The following is a 27,426-nucleotide window of genomic DNA, read 5'->3' as shown; positions in this document are numbered from 1 at the left end:
ATGAGTATTCTGCTCTTATATGTTCAGTGTTTTCTATTCAGTTCAAGCTGATTAATCATATCGTTAAAGCTGATTATTTTGTTGATTTCAATCATTTGATTGATTCTTTAATTATTGCGAAAGGTGTATTACGTGTCCCTCTCTGTAGATTTGTCAGTGACCCTTGTCCTATCAGTTTTTGCTTTATGTATTCTCAGGACGTTATTAGTTGCAGCTAAGATTCAAATTGTTCTATCTAGTGAGTTGAACTTTCTGTTGTTAGGTACTGACTTCTTTATCTTTTGATGCATTTCCCTTAGAATGTATTTTAATTTGCTATTACTGTAGTTGGTAGCTTTCTTTTTAAAGTATTATCCAGGTTATCTTTTTTTTATTCATTTATTTCCAATTTTTTATACCTTTTTGTATCTCATTGGAAAATTATAGCTGGGCTTTGTTTATATCACCTTTTAAATAGTGCATATGATCCATTATGTTTATTGAATGACTTACATGTTGAGGCTTATTTTACTGTCTTACTCCGTGCTTTTTATTTGTTCACCTGGATTTCTTTTCAGTATTTCTTCTCTCTTGCCATTGTATAGATTTTTGTTTTAATTTTTCTCTACTGTTTTGGAAATTACCATTTTTGTTTTAGTGGTTGTTGGAATTTATAATGTAAATACTTGAATTTGAGTCTAGACTGAAATGTCTGTATCTTTCTGTTGAGTAAAGACCTTAGAGTACTTTTGTTTGAATAACTTTTTTTTTTTTTTAAGATTTTATTTATTCATGAGAGACAGAAAGAAAGAGAGAGGCAAAGAGACAGGCAGAGGGAGAAGCAGGCTCCATGCAGGGAGCCTGATGTGGAACTCGATCCCGGAATTCCAGGATCACGCCCTGGCCGGAAGGCAGGTGCTAAACCACTGAGCCACCCAGGGAACCCCTTGAATAACTTTTTGAACTATTTTAATTTTACCTTGTCTTTTAAACTCTTTAAGATACAGTAACTATTATTAATTTATACTGTTAGTGTTTGTTTAGAATTACCCCCTTTTTTTTTTTTTTTGGTTTGCCTTTTTATTCTTTGCTGCATTTTTATTTCCTCTAGGATCTTTTTCTGCCAGAAGATATTTTTTAAAGTTTTCTTTAATGAGAATCTTCTAGTAGCATACTCAGTTTTTGCCTGAAAATGATGTTCTTATACTCTAAATCTAGAAAGATGTATTGGCTGGATATAAAAGTCTATATTGATAGGTCTTTTCTCAACAGAGGCAAAGTATAATTCTATAATCTTCAAATGTAAATCTAATCTTAGTTTCTTTGATATTCTTTTTTTTCTTATAAGACTTTTTTCCCCATTAGTTTCATGTAGTTCCAGTGGCTTTTGAAATCCTATCTCAGTTTTTGGTGTTTTATAGTTTCATATATATTTCGATGTTGATTTATTTTTTATTTATTTTGTTTGACATTTAATGAGCTTCTTAAATTTATGGTTTGGAAAATTATCTATTACCTCTTCCTATATTGTTACTGACCCATCTGTCTCCCTCCCTTCTGAAACTCTTGTTAGACAGATGTTAGGATCTTTTAGTCATCCATGTCTTTTTTTTTTTTTTTTTTTTTAAGATTTGTATTTATTTATTCATGAGAGACTCAGAGACACAGGCAGAGGGAGATGCAGGCTCTATGCAGGGAGCCCAATGTAGGACTCGATCCTGGGACTCCAGGATCACACCCTGGGCTAAAGGCAGGCGCAAAACCGCTGAGCCACCCAGGGATTCCCATTCATTCATGTCTGTTAACATCCTTCATATTTTTCATCTTTTTATGTCTGTGCTGCATTCAAGATCCATTTCTCTTTGGTTCGTTTTCAGATCAGAATAAGTAAATATTTTGCATCTGCTATTTCTTGAAATATAGTGAATTAATTCTGTACTTGCCCATTAATTTGAGTGATTCTTTTTTGTTATTTCTGTTCTTGATCTTGATGGTTTGTTTTCATATGTGTATTTCTAGTGAGCTGCCCCTTTCTCTTAGAACTTTGTGTTAATTCTTTGAGGGTAAAGGTAGATTTCTGCTGAGGAAATTTTTATTGACTTCTGCAGCAGACCATTGGATACTTTGAATCCAGGATTGAAATATACACAGTTCTCAGTTTGTGCATTTTTGAACCTTAGGTATGTCATGTAACTAACTTCAAGATACTAATGTGTTTGAAACTGGCTTGTGGTTAATAACTGTCTTTAGGAGAAATTGTTTTGCATTGCAAGCCGCAGTTGGAGACATGTCGGTGCTGGTGGTGGTAGTGGTGGTGGTGATGGTGATGATGGAGTAGTTCTAGTTTACCCTTATATTGAGGGTATGGTCTTTTGGGGATGGTTTTTATTAGACTCTCTACCATAGGTAGCTTTGGGCCCTGTCTGCAACCCCTCTCCCAGGAGATTCTGAAAATGGATGTGTCAGGTTATTTGGTCAGATGCTTCCAGGGCAAAAGCGGGTTTCGTTTTTCAACTTCTGGATCTGTACCTGCCCTAGGATCTAGGCCAGATTTACTTACTTTCATGTTAACTCATAAATGTATTTATGAACATATTTCAATATTTCATTATTTGTAGTTTCCAGCAAGAAGATCAAAAAGGGTAGTTCATTAGTCATTCTGGAAATGAAAAATACTTTAAGTTCTAAAATCTTAATGTTTGGAGTGTACTGATTACGTTATAGTCTATATACACAACATTTATAGATTATCATTGTCATTAGCCATTGAATACCAATAATTTATCTTTCTACCACATGCTGCTGATTCCCAGTGAAGAAGATGGATGGGAGGTGTGGAGCAGTAGTACTTCTAAAAGCAAGAAATAAGTAAATACCCTTCTTTCGGATTCTGTATTGCTTAATGTTCCCTTAAGGCTGTATGTTTTAGTCCTCTCTGAGTTCAGAGTGGAGGACAAGACAAGGAAGGCATGGGCCACCTGTATGACCAAGCTAGTTATGATGTCTGGAACTGCTTATGCAAGAATTGGTTTCCATTCATGTATTTTCCAAGTAGAGGAAGTTTCAGCATTTAATTTTATATGCTTTAATATACCAACCCATTTTGAATTGCAGTCAACGCATGTGATTGGAGAATAATAATTAAAGGATAAATAACTCCAGATATGTAAATCCTCTGTCAGTGTTTGGAAATTAGTATTGGTTTTGCTTTATTTTAACAGTTTAATTGTGATGTTAAATAAGTGGTAACTTCCATGTGGTCAGTTATGTATCATTACCAATGAAATAATCAAGGTTACCTTCTTTGGAGGGGCCAAAATATCAAAAAGAATAAAAATTATAATAATACTGTCTGGCAAACTTTGTTGTAAGAGAATTTTGGACATTGTATTTCTAAAATATGTGTACTTTGAACATAAAGATTTTTAAAAATTATTTTTTAACCAGATTTAGAACTTCTGGAAACCTTATAATCACCCGTGAGATTGATGTGGCAAAAAATCAGTCATCTTGGTTCATCAACAAAAAATCTACAACCCAGAAAGTAGTAGAAGAGCAAGTTGCAGCCTTAAACATTCAAGTGGGCAATCTTTGCCAATTTCTACCTCAGGTATGAGAGAATGAAATGTACAGATGGGAAAATTCCTCTTCATGCTGTAGGACAATGTAAATACTTTTCAAGGGGTATTGTAAAGGAAGCTATTTAAAGTAAGCCTTATAATGTTAGTACTTTCTAACAGTTCTTTGTAAATAGAGCATCTCATCTCATATTATAATCTTATAGTAATTTGGAAGATTTCAATTAATTAATAAAAAGTCTACAGAATATTGTAAAGGAAATAAAGTTGTATTGTTTTTAAGTAAAGTAGAGTAGCTTGGATGGCCATGGTCTACAATTTGTATGCCCTTAAAATTTTGTTAATAAACAACTTCTTAATCGTGTTTTTTGTAATAAAATGCTTGATATACTGAAACTCCTAAATCTATAGGTGTGTCTTCTAAAACTTTGTTATATTTTAAGTTTGTTTAGTAAAAGTATCCTGAAAACGCACTTTAAATGTTACATTTGTTTTTGAGTGCTGTCTAGTGACTGCAGTATAGTTCATTTCTTTCAATTCAGAAACAATGACTTGATTACGTATGTCCAAATTAAATAAAAATTTTAAATTTGGAAGCATTGTTAGCTGATGTCTGATAGCTTCAGAACTAGATGTTTAAAAATGTCCTTTCTCTTAACTTCTAACATTCTAGCTGATGTGTGGTAGATAATGATCATTCAATCCAGTGAACTGATTTTATTCACAAGCTATCTGTTATATGTATGTAAACACTTCACCCTAGAAATGTTGACATAGAAATTTTTTAAAAGTTCTCAGAAAGATGACAGTTCATACCCTAAGTTTATCTTTACCATTTTAAAGAGTAAAATATGAAGGACAGAGTTTCTATTAGCACATCTTACAGGAGTTTTTTTCTTTTAAATGAGTTTCATCTTAACAAGTGTGATCACTGAGTGAAAATAGGTTTTGAAGATATTTATAAGTGATAATAGTTGTGGGGCACTTGCGAGGCTCAGTCAATTAAGTGTCCGACTCTTGGTTTTGGCTCAGGTCATGATCCTCAGGATTGTGAAGTTGAGCTCTGTGTCGGTCTCTTTGCTGAGCACTTAGCTAAGACTTAAGTTTCTCTCCTCCCTCTCTGTCTCTGTCTAAACAAATTTTTAAGAAAAATGATAATAGTTGCTGATATTTAAGTTTTATGCTCTAGGATAAAGTTGGAGAATTTGCTAAACTGAGTAAAATTGAACTCCTTGAAGCTACTGAGAAGTCTATTGGTCCTCCAGAAATGCACAGATACCATTGTGAACTCAAAAACTTCAGGGAGAAAGAAAAACAACTAGAGGTATTTATAAAGAGACAACTCATTTTTATTGTCCCTCACTGATTCTTTTCTTTTACAATGTGGTAGTGTAAGAGTAGCTTTGATTCATCGGGTGACTTCATATATTTGTGATTTTTTTTTTTTTTCCCACCTAGGGTTGTATTGCTGACATTAATTAAACTAGGTAACAAAGTGAGAAATTGATTTGAAAAATCTGACTACCATTTCATCAAGTAACATGTCATTGATTGAATTTCTAAGGAATCAATAATATTTTAAAGTATTTATTTTTCGCAGGAAGTTTCAGTATTATTCCTTTATTTATTCAGTGTTTCTTAAACACCTGCCATGTGCCAGGACGGTACAAGGCTTTGTAGTAGTATAGCAGTTATCTTGTAGTTTTGATGTAGTGTCTCTTGAACCAGTTCTCATATTTTTTCAGTTGCAGGAGGGTAGACTTTGTAAGAGAGCTTTGTGTTTAGTTGCAGTGTTTTTATTTTCGCCTTTAATAAACATTAAAATGTCCATTTATGGCCTATCACTTAAAAGGGTGTTTGGTTTAATGAAGCATTTTCCATGTGTCAACCACTAAAATAAATTCAGTAAATTTCCGTAATAAGATCTGTTATAAACAAATGGTTTCTCTTAAATTATAACTGTTCATACTTAATAATATGCATATTACTATAATTTAATATTTGTTATACTTTTTCAGAGTCTGTGACCAAAGGAGTAGTTATTTTATCATGCTTTAGATACTCTGGCAGTTGTTTTACCTTTGCTTCCATGGAACAGTCAGATACAGTAGTCCTCCCCCTTATTCACATTTTCATTTACCTGCCATTTCAATTGCCCGTGGTCATCCACGGTCCAGAAGCAGATAATCTTCCTGACGTATCGTCACCAGGTCAACAGTAGTCTGATGTTATATCACGGTGCCTCACTTCATCTTATCACGTGGCATTCTTCCCTTTCACATCACCACAAGAAGAAGGGTGACAACAGTAGGATGATGTATTTTGAGAACGATTGCATTTGCATAACACTTATGACAGTTTATTATAATTGTTTTGTTTTTTGCTAGTCTCATTGTGTCTGATTGATAAATTAAGCTTTATCATAGAGAGTTTGGTACTATCTGTGGTTTCAGGCATTACATCTGTGTAATGGCATTATATCTGTGGTTTTGGATTACTTTCCCCACAAATAAGGTGACGGGACCACTGTACTCTGTCTGAAATACTCTGAAATTACTACCATCCTCTGAAGGAAGACAAACACATTATCCTACTAGGTTCTGAGTACATCTTTGCAATTGGTACCTCGTGGTCTAAGGGCTAAATTTTAGCTGCCTTCTCCTTTTTAAGTCCCTAAGTCATGAACATTCATAACATACGAATCATAATAAAACTATTCATTTGTATGTCACATTACAGCTTTGGGTGAACTTGCATTTAGAATAGGTACATTTCTTCTACCCTCCAGGTGAGTAGGGCAGATACATGTCTTCTCTTGAGGCAGGAAGAGACTGGGCTCAGAGGTATGGGGGGTCTTGCTCACAGTCACACAATGAATAAATTGCAGAGCCTAGATTAGAGCTCAGATATGCATGTTAGTTTTATGCAGTCCTTAAGAACTCCTGTGAAGTTCTTTATGGTGAAATTTTGCTAGCATTGTACATTTTTTAATCATTAAAGGATTTGACCTCTTGTCTTCAGTTAAACTGATTGTTAAATATTTGTTTTAGACCTCGTGCAAAGAGAAAACTGAATATCTAGAGAAAATGATTCAGAGAAATGAAAGATACAAACAAGATGTGGAGAGGTTCTATGAACGTAAGCGACATTTAGATTTGATTGAGATGCTTGAAGCTAAAAGGCCATGGGTGGTAAGTCTTAATTATTAGAGGCAAGAATAGTGATGCTTTAACTAGCAGACAAGCCATAAAGAAGGCAATAATTGCTCTGTATTCAAATTCGGTATTTTTGCCTTATATACTATAATAAAATTTGTGTTATGATAGAGCTGTGTACTGTTACTATTGTGTAACAGATAAGTTGATTGTGCTCCTAATTCTCCCAGATTTGAGTCCTCAACAGATTATGTAAGACATTAGCGATCTAAAAATGTTCACACATAAAAATGAAATCTTTGAGTGCCCTCAAGTCAGAGAATTTTCTTGGCCTGTGCCACCAATAACTTCAGGTACAGGTGGAGCAGAAGGCTGAGGACTACTTCTCTACTCATGCTTCTTAAGTTTATTGAGGCTAATGTCTTTTAATCACTGTGCTGTACAGTTATTATGTATGACCACAGTTTGGGCTAAAGAATCTGTTCCCTCAGTGCATTTCTTTATGACAGGTGGAATAAAATCGGGAAGTTTTAAGATGTTTGTTCCAGGGTTAGGATGGAGGTAATTGTTAATTGATTCGAAAAATATGTAGGTGTATTTATGGCATTTCTTCCTCACCCCTTCACCCTATCCTGTCCCATAATTCGAATATTAAACTTTTTGCTTTCTTCAGCTTGTTTTGACTATATTTGCCCATTATTACTTTTAAACCTACTTTGTTTTTCCTTTAAGTCTTTTTGTTTATCTTTTTCTTTCTGAGATTGATTTCAATCTTTTTTTTTTTTTTTTCCATTTTTTAAATTTACTCTGTAATCTTTCTTCAGCCCATACATTCTTAACTATATGCTCTCTGGGCACTCCACTTACTTTTCTTTTTTAGCAAATATTTACTAATTCCTGTAACATGACAGACATTTTTACTCGCATTTTTGTTCTCCTTTGATCTGTTTTTCCTTTGTTCATTTTTACTTTTCATAACTGAGTTTTTTTATTTTTTATTTTGTAACTGAGTTTATTTATACCTTCTGCTATCCCTTCTTCATTGAGAGACTAGAGAGACTAGTAGCAATTCGTATACAAGCTTCAGAACCAGGAAGGGATGGAAGTGAGGGTCCAGCCCAATAATAGAGGTAAATACTCAGGGAGTGTTGAGCTTCTTAGTAAATCAGTGTTGGTATTCACTGCTACTGAAGTTATTTCAGGCAGCAGATTTCACATGAGTAGACTTGCCAAAAGGATGCCCAGTCTTTTCATAGATTTGGTTTCTGTTTGCACCTTGATTTTAGCGTATGGGTTATTAGTTCCACCTACTAGTGCATTAACTTTTATTTCTTGAATTAATTGCAAGGAATATGAAAACGTTCGTCAGGAGTATGAAGAAGTAAAACTAGCTCGTGACCGAGTGAAGGAAGAGGTGAGAAAACTGAAGGAAGGGCAGATCCCCATGACACGTCGAATTGAAGAAATTGAGAGGCAGCGGCACACTTTGGAGGCTCGAATCAAAGAAAAGGTATTTTCCCAGCTCGGTTTTGGATCTTCTGTATTTGAGCAAGTACAATAACTATTTTGTAGATCTACTGTTATTTTGTGGATTTGCTTGAAGCTTTTGTTCCTTTTTAAGCTTGATTCTACCACTGCAGGGCTTTTCAGGGTACTGTCACTGCTGGTGGGTAGCTTCTTTGTGGAAACTCCAGCCTACAAAAGAGAAAATGGAAATGTGATTGTTTTAATGATAAGAAGACTCAGAGTAGTATTCGTAGGAACATTGAACATCTTTTGTGAATTTATCATAGAAAACTTGGTGTTTCTTAGAATAAATGGTATAATGGCATATGGAAAATTCCATTTATTAAAAAATATATTTAAACATTTTAAACTCAGGGACTCCTGAGTTGGGTGGCTCAGTGGTTGAGCATCTGCCTCCAGCTCAGGTCGTGATCCCGGGGTACTGGGATCGAGTCCCATATCAAGTTCCCTGTAGGGAGCCTGCTTCTCTATGTCTTTGCCTCTCTCTTGTGTCTCTCATGAAAAAAATAAATCTTTTGAAAAAAAATTTTTAACTCAAAAATTTTTATGGTTGTGCCTTTTAACTTTAGGGAGATTTTGGAGTTCCAAGATTTTTGAGGACAGTTTAAACTATGGACCCCACTATCCTGGTAGGATTGCTTTTAGGATCAGATGAAAATCATGAGTTAATAAATGCAGAGATAAACGTGTGCATATTGCTATGACTATTTTTATTTATTAAAAAAAATAAAAGTAAGTAAAAAATAAAGATTTTGTTTATTTATTGATGAAAGACACACACACAGAGAGAGGCAGAGAGACAGGCAGAGGGAGAAGCAGACTCCATGCAGGGAGCCCAACGTGGGACTTGATCCTGGGTCTCCAGGATCACACCTTGGGCTGAAAGCAGCGCTAAACCGCTGAGCCACTGGGGCTGCCCTATGGCTATTTTTAAATATCATTGAATAACCTTTTATAGATTTTTGGTGTTAACATGAATTTGGTTTGAAAGAAATGAAAAAGCATTGTGAATTAAATTAATTTGGATGGGTGGGGCCACATAATTGGCTTGCTTGAGATTTTAACTAAATTCCCCTCCTTGTGGTTCGATCTTCTAGGCAACAGATATTAAGGAGACCTCTCAAAAATGTAAACAAAAGCAAGATATTATAGAAAGGAAAGATAAACAGGTAAGATTTTTGTATTGAAATTTTTATTGTGCTAATTTCACCTTACTTTTGTGTTCAGGCCTGAATTATGGGACAACCTTTTGTTTGGAAAGTGTCTAAGGTCCTCCTCATTCCCTCCTTGGTCTGTGAGGGCTACTAAGATTCAGAAGTAGAGCAGTTGCACAGACGATAATGAGGAAGAATTCTCACAACTCCTAGATAGGCACTGTGATCTTTGTAACTGAGTGGCTGTAGGTTTTTAATGGACTCATGGTAAAATTGGATTTAGTTATCTCAGAAATTAAATTTTAAGAGATCTATTCTGTTGATGTTAAGAGTTGGACATTAAAAAGCTGGTAACAAATTCTTTGTGCAGGTTGGGGCTTGATGGCAGAATTGTTTTAAGATGGCTATGCAGGAAAGTGGGCTTAGCCAAGAGATCCTCAACCATGTGTAGAGTTTTGTTCTTCAGAACCGTTCAGATACCTGAGTTTGACTTACCTGTCTTTGGGATAGACGCATAACTTGAAACATTCCCAGTGGTTGAAGCATTATGTTCATCTTCTGGTTTTTCAGCCCCACCCATTTTTCTGTAGCCTTATCTTCAGATTCCAGGCACCTCTGATTTAATTTCTCCAGGATAAACCTCAGATTCTCATGGCAGAGGCTCAGCCATCAGTGTGAAGTGCTTAGGGCATCTGTGTGGAGGGGTGCGGGGCACTGGGCGGGAGGCAGGGAGGGGGCAGTCCTGTTGTGTATGAGTTCTTTTCTCCTTGATATCTCCTGGTTGTTGAGAGGCTCCAGAATTGTTCTTTTGTTTTGAAAGAGTCCTCCTTTCTTTCCTTTTTCTCCTCATCACCTTTCACACTGTGGCTCCTCCAATAGGGTACTATTATCAGTGGTCCTTCTGCTGTCTTTCCTCTTTTGAATGCTCTTGCTGTCTCCTCCCTTGTTCCCTCTGTCCCTGTGGGAGTGAAGCTTTGTAGTCCATTTCTAATACTTTGTTGGAGTTTAGGAGGGAAAAGACAAAGATTTCCTCTTTAAAACCCTAAACAGGGATGAATACAGATTGCTAAATTGTGTAAATTTGAATCATCTTTGTTTCTGTTGCAAATCGTACCTGATATTTTAATACATTGCTGGATTCAGCTGGAAGATCTTGTATTTACAGTTTTTTTGCACCATATGAGATTGGCCTAAAATTTTATTTTTATTTCATCCTTAACTGGTTTTTCAGTATGTGATGCTGACTTTTTAAGTACTTTAATACTACTTGGACCAGTATTTTCTATTTTGTTCTTAGTGTATTTACCAGGGCTTGTCACTTTATAAATTATTTCACTTTTAACTTTTATTAACTTAAAAAAAAATACTTATTTATGAGCAGTGGCAGAGACACAGGCAGAGGGAGAAGCAGGCTTCTCAAGGGGAGCCTGATGCCGGACTTAATCCCGGGATTAAGTTAGGTTCACGCCCTGAGCCGGAGGCAGACACTAAACCACTGAGTCACCTACATATCCCTAACTTTTAATAAATACATTTTAGGGCATAAATAATTTTTTGGTTATCATTTGGCTACATCTCATATATGTGGTTAAGTGCTTTTATTGCTTTTCTACTTCAGATTTCATATTTTCAGTTTAACATTTTCATTCATTTAAGCTTATATAGAAGTTCTTACTATTTTAATTTCTATGGATATGGAATTTTAAAACCTTAATGTAGAGTTCTAATTCTGTTCCTATATGGTTAATAAACATGGGCTTTATGACTTTTAGATATTTTGAGAACTTTTTGGACTTTTATATTTGGTTTTGTACATGTTCTGTATATATTCAAAAAGAATGTATTCAGTCTATTTATATGTATAAATATATATGTGTTACAACAGGTTTACTATACTTATATTATGTCAATGCCCTATGTACATTTTTATCCATTTTTAAAGTGAAATACCCTCTTCTATGAATATAGAATTGTCTATTTTTCCTAATGATTATATTAGGTTTCGTTTTCTAGGTTTTATTTTTTTTTTTTTTATTTTTTTTTTAAATTTTTATTTATTTATGATAGTCACACACAGAGAGAGAGAGAGGCAGAGACACAGGCAGAGGGAGAAGCAGGCTCCATGCACCGGGAGCCCGACGTGGGATTCGATCCCGGGTCTCCAGGATCGCGCCCTGGGCCAAAGGCAGGCGCCAAACCGCTGCGCCACCCAGGGATCCCCGTTTTCTAGGTTTTAAAGCTATATTGTTTTATTATTTCTGCATCATGTTTTGATTAATTTTTTTCTGCTGTGAGTAGTATGTACTGGGTTTTGTTCTGCAGTTTTCCTCATTGTGGTATTATGACACTTTGTCATCCAGGAAGTTTCACCAGTCCATTTATGGTTGGTTTCTACTCACTATGCTTTTTGTTGGATTTCTCCTGCCTGCTCCACTTTCTCCTTTCTGTTGGTATTGATAGATTTTTTTTTTTTTTTTTTTATGATAGTCACACAGAGAGAGAGAGAGAGAGGCAGAGACACAGGCAGAGGGAGAAGCAGGTTCCATGCACCGGGAGCCCGACGTGGGATTCGATCCCGGGTCTCTAGGATCGCGCCCTGGGCCAAAGGCAGGCGCCAAACCGCTGCGCCACCCAGGGATCCCTAGATTTTTTTTTTTTATTCCATTTTTCTCCCATGGAGTTATATATTCCAAACCTATTCTCCTGACTACTTTTAAAGTTTTAAATAACATATTTTTTAAAAGTTAGCATTTTGGGGTTGGCTGGGTGGCTCAGTGGTTGAGTGTCTGCCTTTAGCTCAGGGTGTGACCCCAGGATCCTGGGATCGAGTCCCACATTGGATTCCCTGTGGGGAGCCTACTTCTCCCTCTGCCTGTGTCTCTGCCTCTCTTTGCGTGTCTCATGAATAAATACAAATCTTTAAAAAATTAAAAAGTCAGCATTTTTATTCTTCTGTTTAGTTAAGATACTTTCTCTTTTTCTATTCCATGTCTGTACCCTCAGAAATGATACTTACCAGTTATTTAAAATGTTATTTTTTACAGTCTGTGCTTATTTAGACTTAATTTGTTTTATTTTTTTTTTTGTAAAGATTTTATTTATTCATGACAGACACAGAGAAAGAGAGGCAGAGACACAGGCAGAGAGAGAAGCAGGCTCCATGCAGGGAACCTGACCTGGGACTCGATCCCTGGTCTCCAGGATCACACCCGGGGCCGAAGGCAGCGCTAAACCGCTGAGTCACCGGGGATGCCCTATTGTTTTTTTTCTTTTTTTTTTTTTAATCATATGACTTGTTTTATCTTATTTCTGCCTTTAGGAGGTAGACTTTTTTTTTCTTGCTGGATATTTTGCAAGGATGTTTCAGAGACACTCTTTGCGTGATGAACTTTCTGAGTTCTTGTATGTTGGAAAATAAGTTTTTTGCATTCATTGTGGAATGTTAATATGGCTGAATCTTAAATTATAAACTCTAAATTGTTTTTTTCCCAACACTTTGACTATCTTTCCTCTGTGTCCCCATGAGGTCTTATATTCCTAAAAAGCAGCAGATATGAGAGCTAGGCATAGACCATATTAGATCCTTAAAAAAGAAAGGAAATTGAATTTGATTCTAAATGCAATGACAGAGAAAGCTTTTGAAGTTTTTAAGCTGGAGAAATAGTACTTCATATGTTTTAAAAGCACTCAGGATTGCCTTACGGAGAGTGAATTGTATGGGACAAAAAAGTAGAGAGTTCCATTATAAGGCCACTGAAGTAGGCAAGGCAAGTGAGAAGGCTTGCTTCTCCTCATATGATAGTCGTGGACAGGCAAGTTTAGAAAACTGAACCACAAAATTTGCTCGGGGAGTAGATAGATGGAATTGTGGAAGAATTGAAGATCCCATTTAATCTTTTGACTTCACAATTGGATGGATTAGTGGTACCTTTTACTGAAAATGAGGATTCTTAGGAGAGTGGAAACGAGTTCTGTTTGACTCTATAAAGTTCCATTCTTTACTTTAAACCTATTTGTGTCTTTGAATCTAAAATGTTTCTTGTGGATCATGGGCTTTCTTTTTTTATTGAAGTAAATATTAACATACAACATTATGTTAGTTTCAGGTATATGACATTGACTCAATTCTGTGCATTATTCATTGCTTACTATGATAAGTATAGTCACCATGTATTACACACTGTTATTCCAGTATTATTGACTGTTTTCCTTATGTTGTACTTCTCATTTCTGTGGTTTATTTTATAACTGGAAGTTTTTGATCTCATAATCCCCTTTATTTAACCCATCCCCCATCCACCTTCCCTCTGGCAACCACCACTTTGTTTTTTTACTTAAGAGTCCATGTATATATGTATTTATGTAGGTATGTGTATCTACATGGGGGCAGAGGGAGAGAATCTCCAGCATATGTGGTGCTGAGCATGGAGCCTGATGCGGGCCTTGATCTCATGACTCTGAGATCATGACCTGAGCTGAAATCAAGGGTTGGACACTTAACCAACTGAGCCACCCTGGCACCCTGAGCATCTTTTTATGTCTGTTGGCTGTCTGTATGTCTGCTTTGGGAAAATGTCTATTTAGATTTTCTGCCTGTGTTTTAATGATGTTGGGTTTTTTGTTTGCTTTTGTTTGGTGTTGAGTTGCATAAGATCTTTATATATTTTGGGTATTAACCTCTTATCTATCACTTGCAAATATCTTCTTTTATTTACCAGGTTGCTGTTTTGTTTATTGACAGCTTCCTTCACTGTGCAAAAACTTGATGTTGGTGTACCAGTAGTTGTATTTGGTATACCAGTTGGCCCAATAGTTTATTTTTTTCCTTTAGTCTCTTGGCTGAAGAGACAGCCATAAATATGTTGGTAAGGGCAATGTCAAAGACATAACTGCCTATGTTACCTCGTAGGAGTTATGTCTCACATTTAGGTCTTTAATCCATTTTTAGTTTATCTTTGTGCATTTTAAGCTGGAGAAATAGAAACTGGTCCAGTTTCATTCTTTAGCATGTAGCTATTGAGTTTTTTCAACATTTATTGAAAAGATTCTTTTTCTTTTTGTATATTCTTGCTTCCTTTGTTGTAGATTGACTATATAGGTGTGGGTTTAATTTCCAGGCTCTCTGTACTGTTCCAATGATCTATGTACCTATTTTTTGACTGGTACTATACTGATTTGATTATTATTGCTTTGGAGTATATCCTGAAATCTGGGATTGATATACCTCCACTGTTTTTCTTTCTCAAAATTTCTTTGATGATTCATTAACTTGTGTGTTTCTGTACACATTTTGGGATTATCCTAGTTTTGTGAAAAATGCTCTTGGTATTTTGATAAGGATTGCATTGAATCTTAGACTGGGATAGTATAAACATTTTAATGATATTCTTCCATGAGGATGGTATATCTTCCCATTTGTTTATATCACTTTTGGTTTCTTCCATTGATGGCTTGTAGTTTTCAGAGTATAAGGCTTTTACCTCCTTGGTTAAATTTATTCCTAGGTATTTTATATTTTAGGGTGCAGTTATAGATGGCATTGCTTTCTTAATTCCTCTTTTTTGCTACTTTATTATTAATGTGTAGAAATGCGACAGATTTGTTTAGATCCATTTTGTATTCTGCAACTTTACTGAATTCACTTATTCTAACAGTTTTTTGGTGGAGACTTTAGGGCTTTTCATATATTGCATACCATCTGCAAATAGTGACAATTTTACTACTTTTACCAGTTTGGCTGTCTTTTATTTATTTTTCATGTCTGATTGCTGCAGTGAGGATTTTCAGTATTATGTTGAATAAAAGTGGTGATAGTGAATGTCTTTCTTATTCTTTTTTTTTTTTTTTTTAAATTTTTATTTATTTATGATAGGCACACAGTGAGAGAGAGAGAGAGAGGCAGAGACACAGGCAGAGGGAGAAGCAGGCTCCATGCACCAGGAGCCTGATGTGGGATTCGATCCCGGGTCTCCAGGATCGCGCCCTGGGCCAAAGGCAGGCGCCAAACCACTGCGCCACCCAGGGATCCCTGTCTTTCTTATTCTTGATCTTAGAGGAAAAGCTTTCAGTTCATTGAGTAGATGTTAGATGTGAGATTTTCATATATAGCCTTTATTATGTTGAGATGTGTTTCTCTCTAAACATGAATGGTTGTTGTATTTTGTCACATGCTTTTTCTGCATGTATTGAGATGGTGATAGGATTTTTATCCTTCTTGTTAATATGATGTATCCTGTTGATTGTGAGTATTGAACCATTCTTGCATCCCTGGAATAACTTGCACTTGGTCATGGTGAATGATCCTTTTAATGTACTCTTGAATTTGGATTAATACTTTGTTGAGGATTTTATATCTATATTCCTCAGATACTTACCTGTAGTTTTTTTGTTTTTTGGTAGTCTTTTTGTCTGGTTTTGGTATTACTGTAATTGCTGGTCTTGTAGAATTTGGAAGTTTTCTGTTTCAATTTTTGGAATAGTTTGGGAAGAATAGACATTACCTTTTCTTTAAATGTCTAGTACAATTAGTGTGAAGCTATCTGGCCCTGGACTTGTTTGCTGGGAGAATTTTTTTTTTTTTTTTTTTTTTGTCAAATCCATAAACTATTTGCTGGTATTTTTATTGACTTGAATTAAAATTATAATTTAGGGAATACTAAAAACTTCATGATGGTGCATCATCTTACCAAGAACAGGGAATATTTTTTTCTTTTGCCCAAGTCTACCTCTGTGTCTTTCAAGAGAAATTCACTCATACGTACAAAACCATGTAAGCGTATATTCATTTAGCAAGTCAGAGAGACAGCAGTCTGTCCAATCCAGATTCCTATTGTTTATATTCTGAGACCCAAGGCCCAATAAAAAATCATGCATGGGCCTCAAGATGATAATGAATCCCTTAAAATTACATATAAAACTCGTGTGTGTGAGTGCTTTATTATTTTTTTTTTTAAAGATTTTGTTCATGAGGGATCCCTGGGTGGCACAGCGGTTTGGCGCCTGCCTTTGGCCCAGGGCGCGATCCTGGAGACCCGGGATCGAATCCCACATCAGGCTCCCGGTGCATGGAGCCTGCTTCTCCCTCTGCCTGTGTCTCTGCCTCTCTCTCTCTCTGTGACTATCATAAATAAATAAAAAAAAAAAAAAAAAAAAAAAGATTTTGTTCATGAGAGACAGATATAGGCAAGGGGATAAGCAGGCTCCCTGTGGGGAGCCCAATATAGGAGTCAGTCCCAGGAACCCAGAATCACGACCTGAGCTGAAGGCAGATGCTCAACCACTGAACCACCCAGAAGCCCCGTGTGTGTGGTTTAAATGAAATTTTTATTATATGTTGTTTTCTCTGAGAGATCATTATGATTTTCCTCTGCATTCTCATTCAAGTATAAACTTTCTAGTCTGTAATTTCCCCAACAGTAGCAATCTCATGTTTACAAAGAAAGAAACAAATACACATGACTTTTTTGTTGTTGTTAGTGCTTCTAAGTACAATGACCCAAGCAACAAGTAGTTTCTCTCTACCCAAAATTGAGCCAAGCAATATGATAGAAAAGGATATTAGAATGATCCTTATACTCAAAAAAAAAAAAAAAAAAAAAAGGCAAGGCAGACTTATTTGGGACAAAGCACTAAAATCAAGTAGAGAACCATAATAGTCACTTGCAACCTAATTCAATAAAAAAAAATACAACAAAGAAGAGATCATAGAAGCATACTGTCAAGTGTTGTGCCTAAGATTGCGAATCGGAGAAACCACCAAGGAGCCGACACCAATGCTCGAGCTTGGGTCCAAGTATACCCGACACAGGGGAGCAGGGACTTGGACCTGTTGGGAGATTTTTGAGTAGTGATTCAATTTTATCACTAGTATTTGGTCTGTTTATGTTTTTTGTTTCTTCCTAATTCAGTTTTGGGAGATGCTATTTTCTAGGAATTTATCCATTTTTTCCTAGGTTGCCCAATTTGTTGGATGATAATTTTTCATAGTATTTTCTCTTGTATTTCTATAATATCAGTTACTTCTTTTCCTTCATTTTGGATTGTATTTATTTGAGTCCTCTCCCTTTTTTTCTTTGATGAGTTTGGCTAAAGGTTTATCAGTTTTGTTTATCTTTTCAAAGAAACAGCTCTTGATTTCTTTTATCTTTTTCTTTCAGTCTATATTTCATTTATTTATGTTTTAATCTTTATTATTTCCTTCCTTTAGCAAGTTTTGGGCTTGCTTTGCTCCTTTTCCAGCTCCTATGAGTGTAAGGTTAGGTTTGAGATTTTCATTTGTGGGGATAGACCAGTATTTCTACAAAATTCCCTCTTAGAACTGCTTTTACTGTGTTCCAGAGATTTTGGCCCATTGTGTTTTCATTTTCATTTATGAAAATTTTATATCATTTTATATCATTGTGGTCAGAGAAGGTGCTTGATATGATTTCAGTCTTCGTAAACTTGTTGAGACCTCTTTTGTGGCCTGATGTGATCTATTCTGGAGGATATTCCATGTGCACTTGAGAAGAATGTGTCTTCTGTTTTTGGGATGTAATTTTTTTTTTTTAAAGATTCTATGTATTTATTTGTGAGAGGCACAGGGAGAGTGGCAGAGACATAGGCAGAGGGAGAAGCAGGCTCCCTGCGGGGAGCCCGATGTGGGACTTGATCCCCAGACCCTGGGATCACGCCCTGAGCCGAAGGCAGATGCTCAACCACTGAGCTACCCAGGCGTCCCAGGGGATGTAATATTTTGTGTATGTTTGTTAGATCCATTTGTAAATGATCCAGACCACTGTTTTTTGAACTTTTTTTTTCTTTTGGTCTGAGTGATCTATCCATTGATGTAAGTGAGGTGTTAAAGTCTTCTATTATTTTATTGTCAAGTTCTTATTTTGTCTGTTAATATTTACTTTATGAATTTAGGTGCTCCTTTGTCGGGCACATCCATATTTACAGTTGATATATCTTGTTGGACTGATCTTTTTATCATCATGTAGTGCTCTTCTTTGTCTCTAGCTTCAGTCTATTGTGTTGTTTATTTTGTCTTGTATATCTATTGCTATTCTTTTTGGGTTTTGTTTTGTTTTGTTTTGTTTTGTTTTGTTTTGTTTTCCTGCTTCATTGCATGGAATATCCTTTAGGATTCCTTCACTTCAGTCTGTGTATCTTGAGGTCTGAGGTGAGTCTCTTGAAGTCATCATATATATGGGTCTTGGTTTGTTTTTGGTTTTTAATCCATTTAATCATTCTAAGTCTTTTGATTAGAACATTTAATCCATTTACATTTGTTTTTTGTTTTTTTTTAAATTTTTATTTATTTATGATAGTCACAGAGAGAGAGGCGCAGAGACACAGGCAGAGGGAGAAGCAGGCTCCATGCACCGGGAGCCTGATGTGGGATTCGATCCCGGGTCTCCAGGATCGCGCCCTGGGCCAAAGGCAGGCGCCAAACTGCTGCGCCACCCAGGGATCCCTCCATTTACATTTGAAGTAATTATTGATGTGTACTTATTGCCATTTTGTTTTCTGGTTCTTTTTTGTAGTTCTTCAATTTTTTCTTCTCTTGCTCTCTTACCCAGTGGTTGAAAGATTTTAGTGTTATGCCTGTATTCCTTTCTGCATTATTTTTTATCTATTTTAGGTTTTTGATTTGTGGTTGCCACTGGGCTCATATATAACATCTTATGTGTGGAGCAAATCTCTATTAAGTTGCTTAAGTTTGAACACATGCTAAAATAACTACTACATTTATACTTCCCCCTCCACATTTTATGTGTGTGATGTCGTACTTTGTATCTTTTTGTGTATCCCTTGACTAAATTTTGTAGGTATAATTTATTTTACTACTTCTGTGTTTTAAAAACTGGCTTTTAGGGATCCCTGGGTGGCGCAGCGGTTTGGCGCCTGCCTTCGGCCCAGGGCGCAATCCTGGAGACCCGGGATCGAGTCCCACGTCGGGCTCCCGGTGCATGGAGCCTGCTTCTCCCTCTGCCTGTGTCTCTGCCTCTCTCTCTCTGACTATCATAAATAAATTAAAAAAAAATTAAAATAATTAAAAAAAAATAAATAAAAACTGGCTTTTATAAGTGACTGATCTACCTTTAATACCTGGTTACTTTTACCTTTGAGCTTTTTTTTCCTTTCATAATTTCCTTCTAGTTATGGCTTCGTCTTTGCACTTAAAGAACCTCCTTTAAATTTAGTGATGAACTCATTTAACTTGTTTGCCCGGGAAACACTTTATCTTGTATTCTAAATGATTTACCTTGTTGGCTAGAGTATTCTTGGTTGTGGGTCTTGTCTTTTCAGCACTTTGAATCTATCAGTGACACTCCCTTTAGGCCTGCAAAGTTTTTGCTGAAAAATCAGCTGATAGCCTTATGGAGTTTCTTTTAGTGTATAACTGTTGTCTTTTGCTCCTTTAAAAATTCTCCTCATAAAAATAAATTATGTACCTTGGTATGGTCCTTGGGTTCATCTTGTTAGAGGCTCTCTCTGTGCCTTATAGACTTGGATGTCTGTTTCCTTCCCCATATTAGGACATTTTTCAGCTAGTTTTTTTTTTCTTTTTTCTTTTTCTTTTCTTTTCTTTTCTTTTTTTTTTTTTTTTTAAGTTTTCTGCCTCTTCTCTCTCTTCCTTTTCTGGAATCCCCATAATGTGAATGTTATGCTTGATGATGTCGCAGAGTTCCCTTAACCTGTTCTTGTTTTTTTATATTATTTTCTTTTTGATATTCTGCTTGATTGCTCTCCATTACCCTATCTTCCAGATCTTCTGTATCCTCTAATCTCCTGTTGATTCCCTTAGTATATTTATTTCTGTTATTAAATTCTTCTGCTCTGATTCTTATATTTTCTATCTCTCCTGAAGTTTTCATTGAGATCATCTATGCTTTTATGAAGTCCCAATTTCTCTATTTGAATCTTTATTAGGTATATTGCTTACTTCCATTTCATTTAGCTCTTTTCTGTGATTTTTGTATTGTTCTTTCATTTGGGACATATTACCCTCTCATTTTGTCTGACTCTATGTTTGTTTCTGTGTCGATCAGCTACATCTAGTTATGAAAGTCGTGGTCTTTTGTGGAAGAGATTCTGTGGTATCCAGTAGTGCTTGCCCTCTCTGGTCTCCAGGGGTGTCCTGTGTGGGCTGCATATGTCCTGCTCTTGTGGCTGAGCCACTGTTGCCTTCAGCTTAGCCGACTGCAATGACCAAAATAGGTGCTGTGGGTGCACTAGGCAGGGTGTGGTCTCTGCTGTTGAGAGGCCTGTTTGAGGTTGCTTCAGGCTTGCTATTGGGCAGGGCTGGCCATCTGTCTAGGAGTCTGCAGTTATCCTCTCAAAGGGCATAGCTTGCTCCCTGCACAGCCGCCAAGAGTCTGGGCTGCTGAACTATAGGTGTGCCAGTGTGTGAGGTTATCTTCCCCCCCTCCCAGCTCCCAGGGCAGGAGTCATTTTGAAGTGGTACTGGTTCCTTCTGGGGCTTCCTACAGGGTGTGGTGTGCCAGGAACAGTGGTTTGGATGAGTAGGTCCTCAGGGGAATGCTTGGGTGGAGCACCTAATGCTAGCAGGATATACATGGGGTGGGGCATTAGCTCTGGCTTCTGCAAGTATCTGGCTAAGCTGGTGGAGTAGAAGAGAAGTGGCATCTGCCAGCACCTTGGTTCCTGGAGAAGTCTCCTGAAGATCCCTGCCCATTATTCACACATTCTAAGATTAGTCAATAAATCCCTTCCCTTATACCCCAGGTGCTTTTCAGACTGCTGCTTCTATGCCATGTCTTGTGCAGTTAATTTTTTGTTCTTTAAGGGCAGCTACGGAGTTTCTTATTGCCATCTGGCTCTTGCAGATTTAAGTCTTGCTGATTTGTCAAGGGCCATGTTACCGGGATTCATCTTCCCAGTGCAGGCCCTCACTGCCTGGATTGCCTGGTGTGGGATCTGATCCTCTCACTTCTGCATGCTTGGCTACAAATTCAGGGGTTCCCATAGCCCCTCTTCAGGTTTGATATTTGCTACAATGATTTGCAGAACTCAGGAAAATATAATACTTGAGAATTGCCAGTTTATTATAAAGGATGCAACTCAGTAACACCCAAATGGAAGAGATGCATAAGATGAGGTAAGGGGGTAGTGTTCAGAGCTTTCATTCCCTCTTCTAGGTGCATCACCCTTCCAGGATATTGACCTCTTCATCAAGCCAGAAGCTCCAGGACTTTATCATTTAGAATTTTTTTTATTGAAGATTCATTATGTAGGCATGGCTGATTAAATTATTGGCCATTGGTAAATGAACTCAGTCTCCAGTTCTTTTCCTCTCCTTGAGGTCAGGGAGTGGTGCTGAAAGCTCTAGCCCTCTAATCATGTGTTGATTCTTCTGGCAACCAGACTCCATTCATTCTGAAGCTATCTAGGGGCCCTTCCAAGAGTCATCTTACTAGCACAAAATCAGGCATGGTCAAAAGTGGTCTGTGCTTGGTATGAATTTCAAAAGATGCTCCTGTCACTCAGGAAATCCCAAGGGTTTTAAGAACTCCAAGCCAAGAACTAGGGACTAAGAAAATACATGTTTTTTTTTTTTTTTAAATTAATAACAGTTGTCTTTTAAATCTGATAAAAGAAAAAAGATATAAAGAGATTTTACGATTTTTTTTTATTAACTCTGTAGCTACCTTTACTGATGCTCTTTATATGCTTTATATGCTTTTTTTTCTTTATATAGATTTCAAGTTATTGCCTAGCATCCTTTCATTTTGGCATGAAAGAAGACTTTAGGATTTCTTGTAGGGTAGGTCTGCTAATGATGAATTTTCTAGTTCTTGTTTCTCTGGCAATGTCTTTAGTTATCGAAGGACAGTTTTACTCGATAGGGAATTTTTTTCTTTTCTTCCCAGCATTTTGAATATGACATTCCACTGCCTTCTAACCTCCTTGGTTTCTTTTTCTTTTTCTTTTTCTTTTTCTTTTTTAAGATTTTATTTATTCATGAGAGAGAGGAAGAGAAAGGCAGAGGGAGAAGCAGAAGCAGGCTCCATGCAGGGAGCCTGATGTGGTACTTGATCCCAGGGCTCCAGGATCATGCCCTGGGCCGAAGGCAGGTGCTAAACCACTGAGCCACCTTGGAATCCTGCCTCCTTGGTTTCTGATGAGGAGTCAGCTTTTATCTTGTTGGGGGTCCTTTGTATGTGATAAGTTTTTTTTCTTGCTTTCAACAGTTAACTATGATGTTTTTCAACATGACTCTACTTAAATTTGTCCTATTGGAAAGTTATTTAGCTTCTGGGATGTGCAGATTAATATTTTAGATCAAAGTTGGGAAGTTTGGGGTTATTAATTTTCTCAGATATTGATTCTGCCTCTTATCTCTTCCCCTGAGACTCCTATTCTGTATAGTTTTATATACAGTGATATATTTGGATACACATTTTGTTCATTTTTTTCCCCCCTTTCATTAGACTGGATAATCTCAACTAACCAATATTCAAGTTTCCTTTGTTCTGCGTTCAAATCTGTTTAGCCTCACTAGTGAATCTTTTATTTTGGTTATTGTATGTTTCAACTCCATATTTCTAGTTGGCTCTTTTTTATAATTTCTTCCTCTGTTGATATTCTCTGTTCAAAGAGACATTGTTCTCTCTTCCTTTCTTTTAGTTCTTTAGACATGGTTTTCTTTAGTTGAACATTTTTAAAATAGCTATTTTAAAGTCTCTACTTTGTAAGTCTATTTCTGAGCTTCCTCAGGGATATTTTTTTATTGGCTTTTTTTCCCCCAGTGTATGACCCATACTTTGTTTTTGTTGAATGTGTTATAATTTTTGTTGAAAGTGGCCATGTAAGTAGCATGATGTGGCAATTTTGAAATTGGTTGTCCTTCCCTCCCCAGGCTATTTGTGTAGTTACTTTCCTAACCAATTGTTTGAAATTTGTATTTTTTTGTTGTATGTGACTACTGAAGTCTCTGCTTAGTTAGCATACTGGTCAGATAGTTCTTTAAATGACTACAATGAGGACATCTCCCGTCTTTGTTGAGGATATCTTTATGCATGTTGGGTCACACCTTCACACAGCAGGGTAGTGTTTTTACTGTGTACCAAGGTTCAGTAAGTGGTCTCTGAATTGTTACAAACTTTGATTAATAATCAGTGCTAGTTTACAGCTGTCTTTTGGGTTTCATTTCCTATTTGCACAAGGTGAAACATTCTTTGTGAGCACAGAGCCTCTGTGATTGCTTCAGGGTCCTTCCAGTCTTGAGCATGTGTACAGTCCTAGGCAGGTACACTGTCTACTCATACATCTGGCTTCTAGATTCCCAGGAGCTTCCCAGGTCTCCTACAGGTATCTCATTCTCCAGCTTTAAAAATTTTTTTGGTTAGCTTATTGTTCTCCACAACTGTTATTCTCATGAAACAGCTGTGGTTTTAAATACTTGCCACTGATTGTTTTTGACAAATGCCTTCAGGGAAAAGGCTACAAGCTGTAGAGTCTTAACAAATAAAGATAAGCCTTGTAAGTATTTCCAGCAAGCAGATCACAGAATAGCAGTTTTCTTAGAATGAGAACTAGAAACCTTTCTAACGTTCTGACTTCTCCATTGGTCAGTAGGTTGCTGATTTCAGTGTGATTGTGGGCTGTTGATTTTCAGGGCTGCCCTGGAAATGGGGAAGGAAATGGGGTATATTCAAAATCCCACAAAGCTTGCTGTTTTTACCTAGATTGACATTTTTCTTGAATAGTCTCCAGATTATTAGAAGCCATTGATTAAATTCCAGAGTTCCCAAAAGGTTAATTTTGATAATTTGTGTTTTCATTGCTTTTATGGAAGAGAGGATTTTCAGAGTTTGATCTTGCCCTTCTTGATGACATCAAATATTTTCTTTATCTATAGAAAAATGTTTCTGATATTTTAATAGGAATTGCATTAAATGTGTATTTGGGGAGAATTGAAATCTTTACTGCATTGAGTCTTCCAATCTTTGAACATGGTATGTCTCCATATATTTACATCTTATTTCTTCGGTGAGCATTTGGTAGTTTCCAGCACACATGTCCTCCGTGTTTTTGCGAGATTACACCTAAGTATTCCTGCTTTCCCCCCTCTCTCTAAGAAGCAGAGACCTTGGGATTTTCTGCATAGGCAAGCATGTCATCTACAAATGAGGACAGCTTTATTTTTTCTTTTCTGATTTGAATGCCTTCTATTTCCTTTCTCGCCTTGCTGTACTAGCTATAATTTCCAGCACCATGTTGGATAAGAATGGCAACAGTGGACATTCTTATCTTGTTCCTGGTCTTAGGAGGAAAGCAGTTGAGTATGTTGTTAGCTGTAGGTTTTGTATATATTTTTTTAAATCAAGTTTGGGAGGTTTCACTCTATTCCTGTGTTTCTGAGAGTATCATTGATTGTTGGATTTTGTTAAGTTCTTTTTTTCTTTTTTTGCATCTATAGATATGATAGTGTCTGTGTTCATCTTTAGCATATTAATATGTTGCATTACCTTGACTGATTTTTTTTATATCATTGGATTCTGTTAATAGTCAAAAGAATTTTTCATGCCTATATATATTTGTGAGGGATATTGTTCTGTAGTTTTGTTTCTGTACTGTCTTTCTGGTTTCAGAATACCAACTAGCTTTATAAAAAGAATTGGTAAGTATTCCTTCTTCAAAATTTTTTTGTTTTGGAAGAGATAGCGTAGAGTTGATGTTAATTTTTCTTGAAGTATTCCAAATAATTCTCAAATGACACTGGGTATTTGAGATTTCTTCTTTGAGCAGTTTTAAAAATTTTTTTTTTGAGCAGTTTTAAAATTATGAATTTTATAGAGAGCTATTCAGATAATCTGTATCATATTTATTGAGTTGGGATAATGTTTTTTGAGGAATTGGTCCTTTGAGTCTAAGTTGTCAAATTGTATGCATAAAGTTTCTTACTATCCTTTTGTTGTCTGTAGTGATACAATGATATCCCTTTTGATTCCTGATATTGGTACTTTGTGTCTTCTCTTTTATTTTTTGGGTTGGCGGGGGGGGGGGGGGGGGCAACTCTTTCTAGAGGCTTAATTTTTTTTTGCTTTTTTCAAAGAACCAGCTCTTTGTTTCATAGATTTTCTGTTTTTCCCTTTTTAGCTTTATTAATGTCTGCTCATATCTTTATTTCCTTTTTTCTGCTTGATGTGGGTTTATTTTTCTCTTTTTCTGGGTTCTTGTGGTGGAATCTGATTATTGATTGGAGCCATTTTCTCATTGTGTATGTATTTAATGCTGTAAAGTACATCTTTTCATCACTGCTTTAGCTATGTCCATGAAGTTTGATATGTTGTATTTTTATTTAATGTATTTTTTCCTTTGAGACCACAGTTTTTCTGCTTACCTGTTGATGGACATTAAGGTTGTTTCTGGTTTGGGGCTATTCCCAGTAAAGCTGCTACGAGTGTTCTTGTATAAGTTTTTGTATATATATGTGCTTTCATTTTTCTTTGATAATTTCCTAGGAGTAGAATATCATAGGTGTACATTTCACTTCTGAAGGATTGACAAGCTATTTTCCAAAATGGTTGTTAGTAATTTATTGTGATTGATAAAAGTTGACTTTTGAGTGGCTCGGAATTTTTTTAAAAATGGCCCTCACTGTTAGTGATTAGAGAAACACTGCTTGGAGTAGCCTTGGTTAGATTTAGGTCACTAAAAGGACTCTCCTACATTATACAAGATAAAATGGAGTGAGTACAGATGGAGACAAGGGTGATGGCTTTTAAAGCAGGAATAGTAAGTCCTTTGATCATAGTACTGATTTTATGCTATTAATGAAGTGTGAGGCAAAGTGATTAGCTGAGTGAGTAGAGGGCCTGTAATAATAAAGGATTGAGGAAAGGAGGAGGCCAAGATGTGAACTCATTTTAGAATGAGCACACATTTGGTAGAGAATATAAGAGGTTTGTCTGGTAGTTTTTGAGTTTCTATTTAAGTTTTTGTGGCCATAAATTCAAAGTTAAGAAGTGTTTTTGTAGAGTTTCTTCAATTAGTTCAGCTGCTTGGATACAGATACATAGGAGGTATATAGTTAGATTTAATAAAGACTGCTTTCTTTTCTGGCTGATGTGACATAGGAATGGAGGAGGGTCCAGAGTCTTGTGCTGGGGTATAGAATTTCAGCAGGTTAAAAAGAAAAAAAAAGAAATGAAGAGGGATGATGGATTGTGAAAAGATAGTGGAATCACTGGATTGCAGGACCCTCTGGAGTCCAAGAATAATTTGAATACCACAGTAAGATGGAAGTAAAGGAGACTGAAAGAATAGGATTATAGAAATGGTTTTCAGGTATATGATTTTTGGTGTTTTATGTGATCTGAAGTATAACAGTAGGAGAAGGTAGCTGAGGAGGGGTTTAGGAAAAGATGGTTGAAGTAGTCCAGGAGCTCAGAGGCCAAAGAGTTATTAGATTGATTTTTCTGGACATATGTTGAAGCCCCAGAATGATGGGCATCATGATGGAGAGTAGAACAATGAGTGGCAGGCTAAAATCATCAATGAATAGAGTGAGGAAGGATTTTGAGGGATGTAGTTAGCACAGCAACAGAGGTAAAGCCTTATACCATGGTCTTCAAGGAAAATTAAGTGGGGGCTCAGTTAATAGAGGAAATAGTAAAGTAGGGATTAATGAGTTTAACTTCCTCCCCACCCCTTGGTTCTGAAGCTATTTGAAGGATTGTGGCAGGAAGTCACCGTGAGAAGACTTTAGGGAGAAGTGTCTTTCAGTAACAGCTAAGTGTCAGAATGAGAGAGAACACTCATGGAAATTGAAGATGATGGATTATCTAGGAGTTTGGACCTACAGTGTTTGAGCTAAAACCTGAGTAAAATGGGATTAGTCATGGAAGTTTCTTGGATGAGAGCTGCACATTAATTAGAATTCAGAAAAACTTAACCTATAAGGACAGGGACCATTGGGCTGCTTCCCAGTTGTCAGTAGCCCAGTGAGATTTGGTAGCTTGGTGGGTCTCTGTTTTGCTGGGAGTGCACAGGTTTTGTTTCCTGAATTTCTTGTCCTTT

The 27,426-nt window shown here is 36.5% G+C and overlaps 1 protein-coding gene across 2 annotated transcripts in view; it reads left to right on the top strand.

Moving 5' to 3' along the window:
• Positions 1–27,426, top strand: part of SMC5 (structural maintenance of chromosomes 5) — an 87,704-nt gene that overhangs the window by 16,064 nt on the left and 44,214 nt on the right. For both annotated transcript variants that reach the window (XM_041743219.1, XM_041743218.1), the window contains exons 4-8: positions 3,427–3,589; positions 4,747–4,881; positions 6,608–6,748; positions 8,061–8,222; positions 9,337–9,408. In XM_041743219.1, coding sequence (XP_041599153.1) covers positions 3,427–3,589; positions 4,747–4,881; positions 6,608–6,748; positions 8,061–8,222; positions 9,337–9,408 — 673 coding nt within the window. The remainder of the gene's footprint in view (positions 1–3,426; positions 3,590–4,746; positions 4,882–6,607; positions 6,749–8,060; positions 8,223–9,336; positions 9,409–27,426) is intronic.

This window comes from Vulpes lagopus, chromosome 2 (genome assembly GCF_018345385.1).
Source record: "Vulpes lagopus strain Blue_001 chromosome 2, ASM1834538v1, whole genome shotgun sequence".
NCBI lineage: Eukaryota > Metazoa > Chordata > Mammalia > Carnivora > Canidae > Vulpes > Vulpes lagopus.
This window is presented reverse-complemented; position numbering and strand designations above follow the sequence as displayed.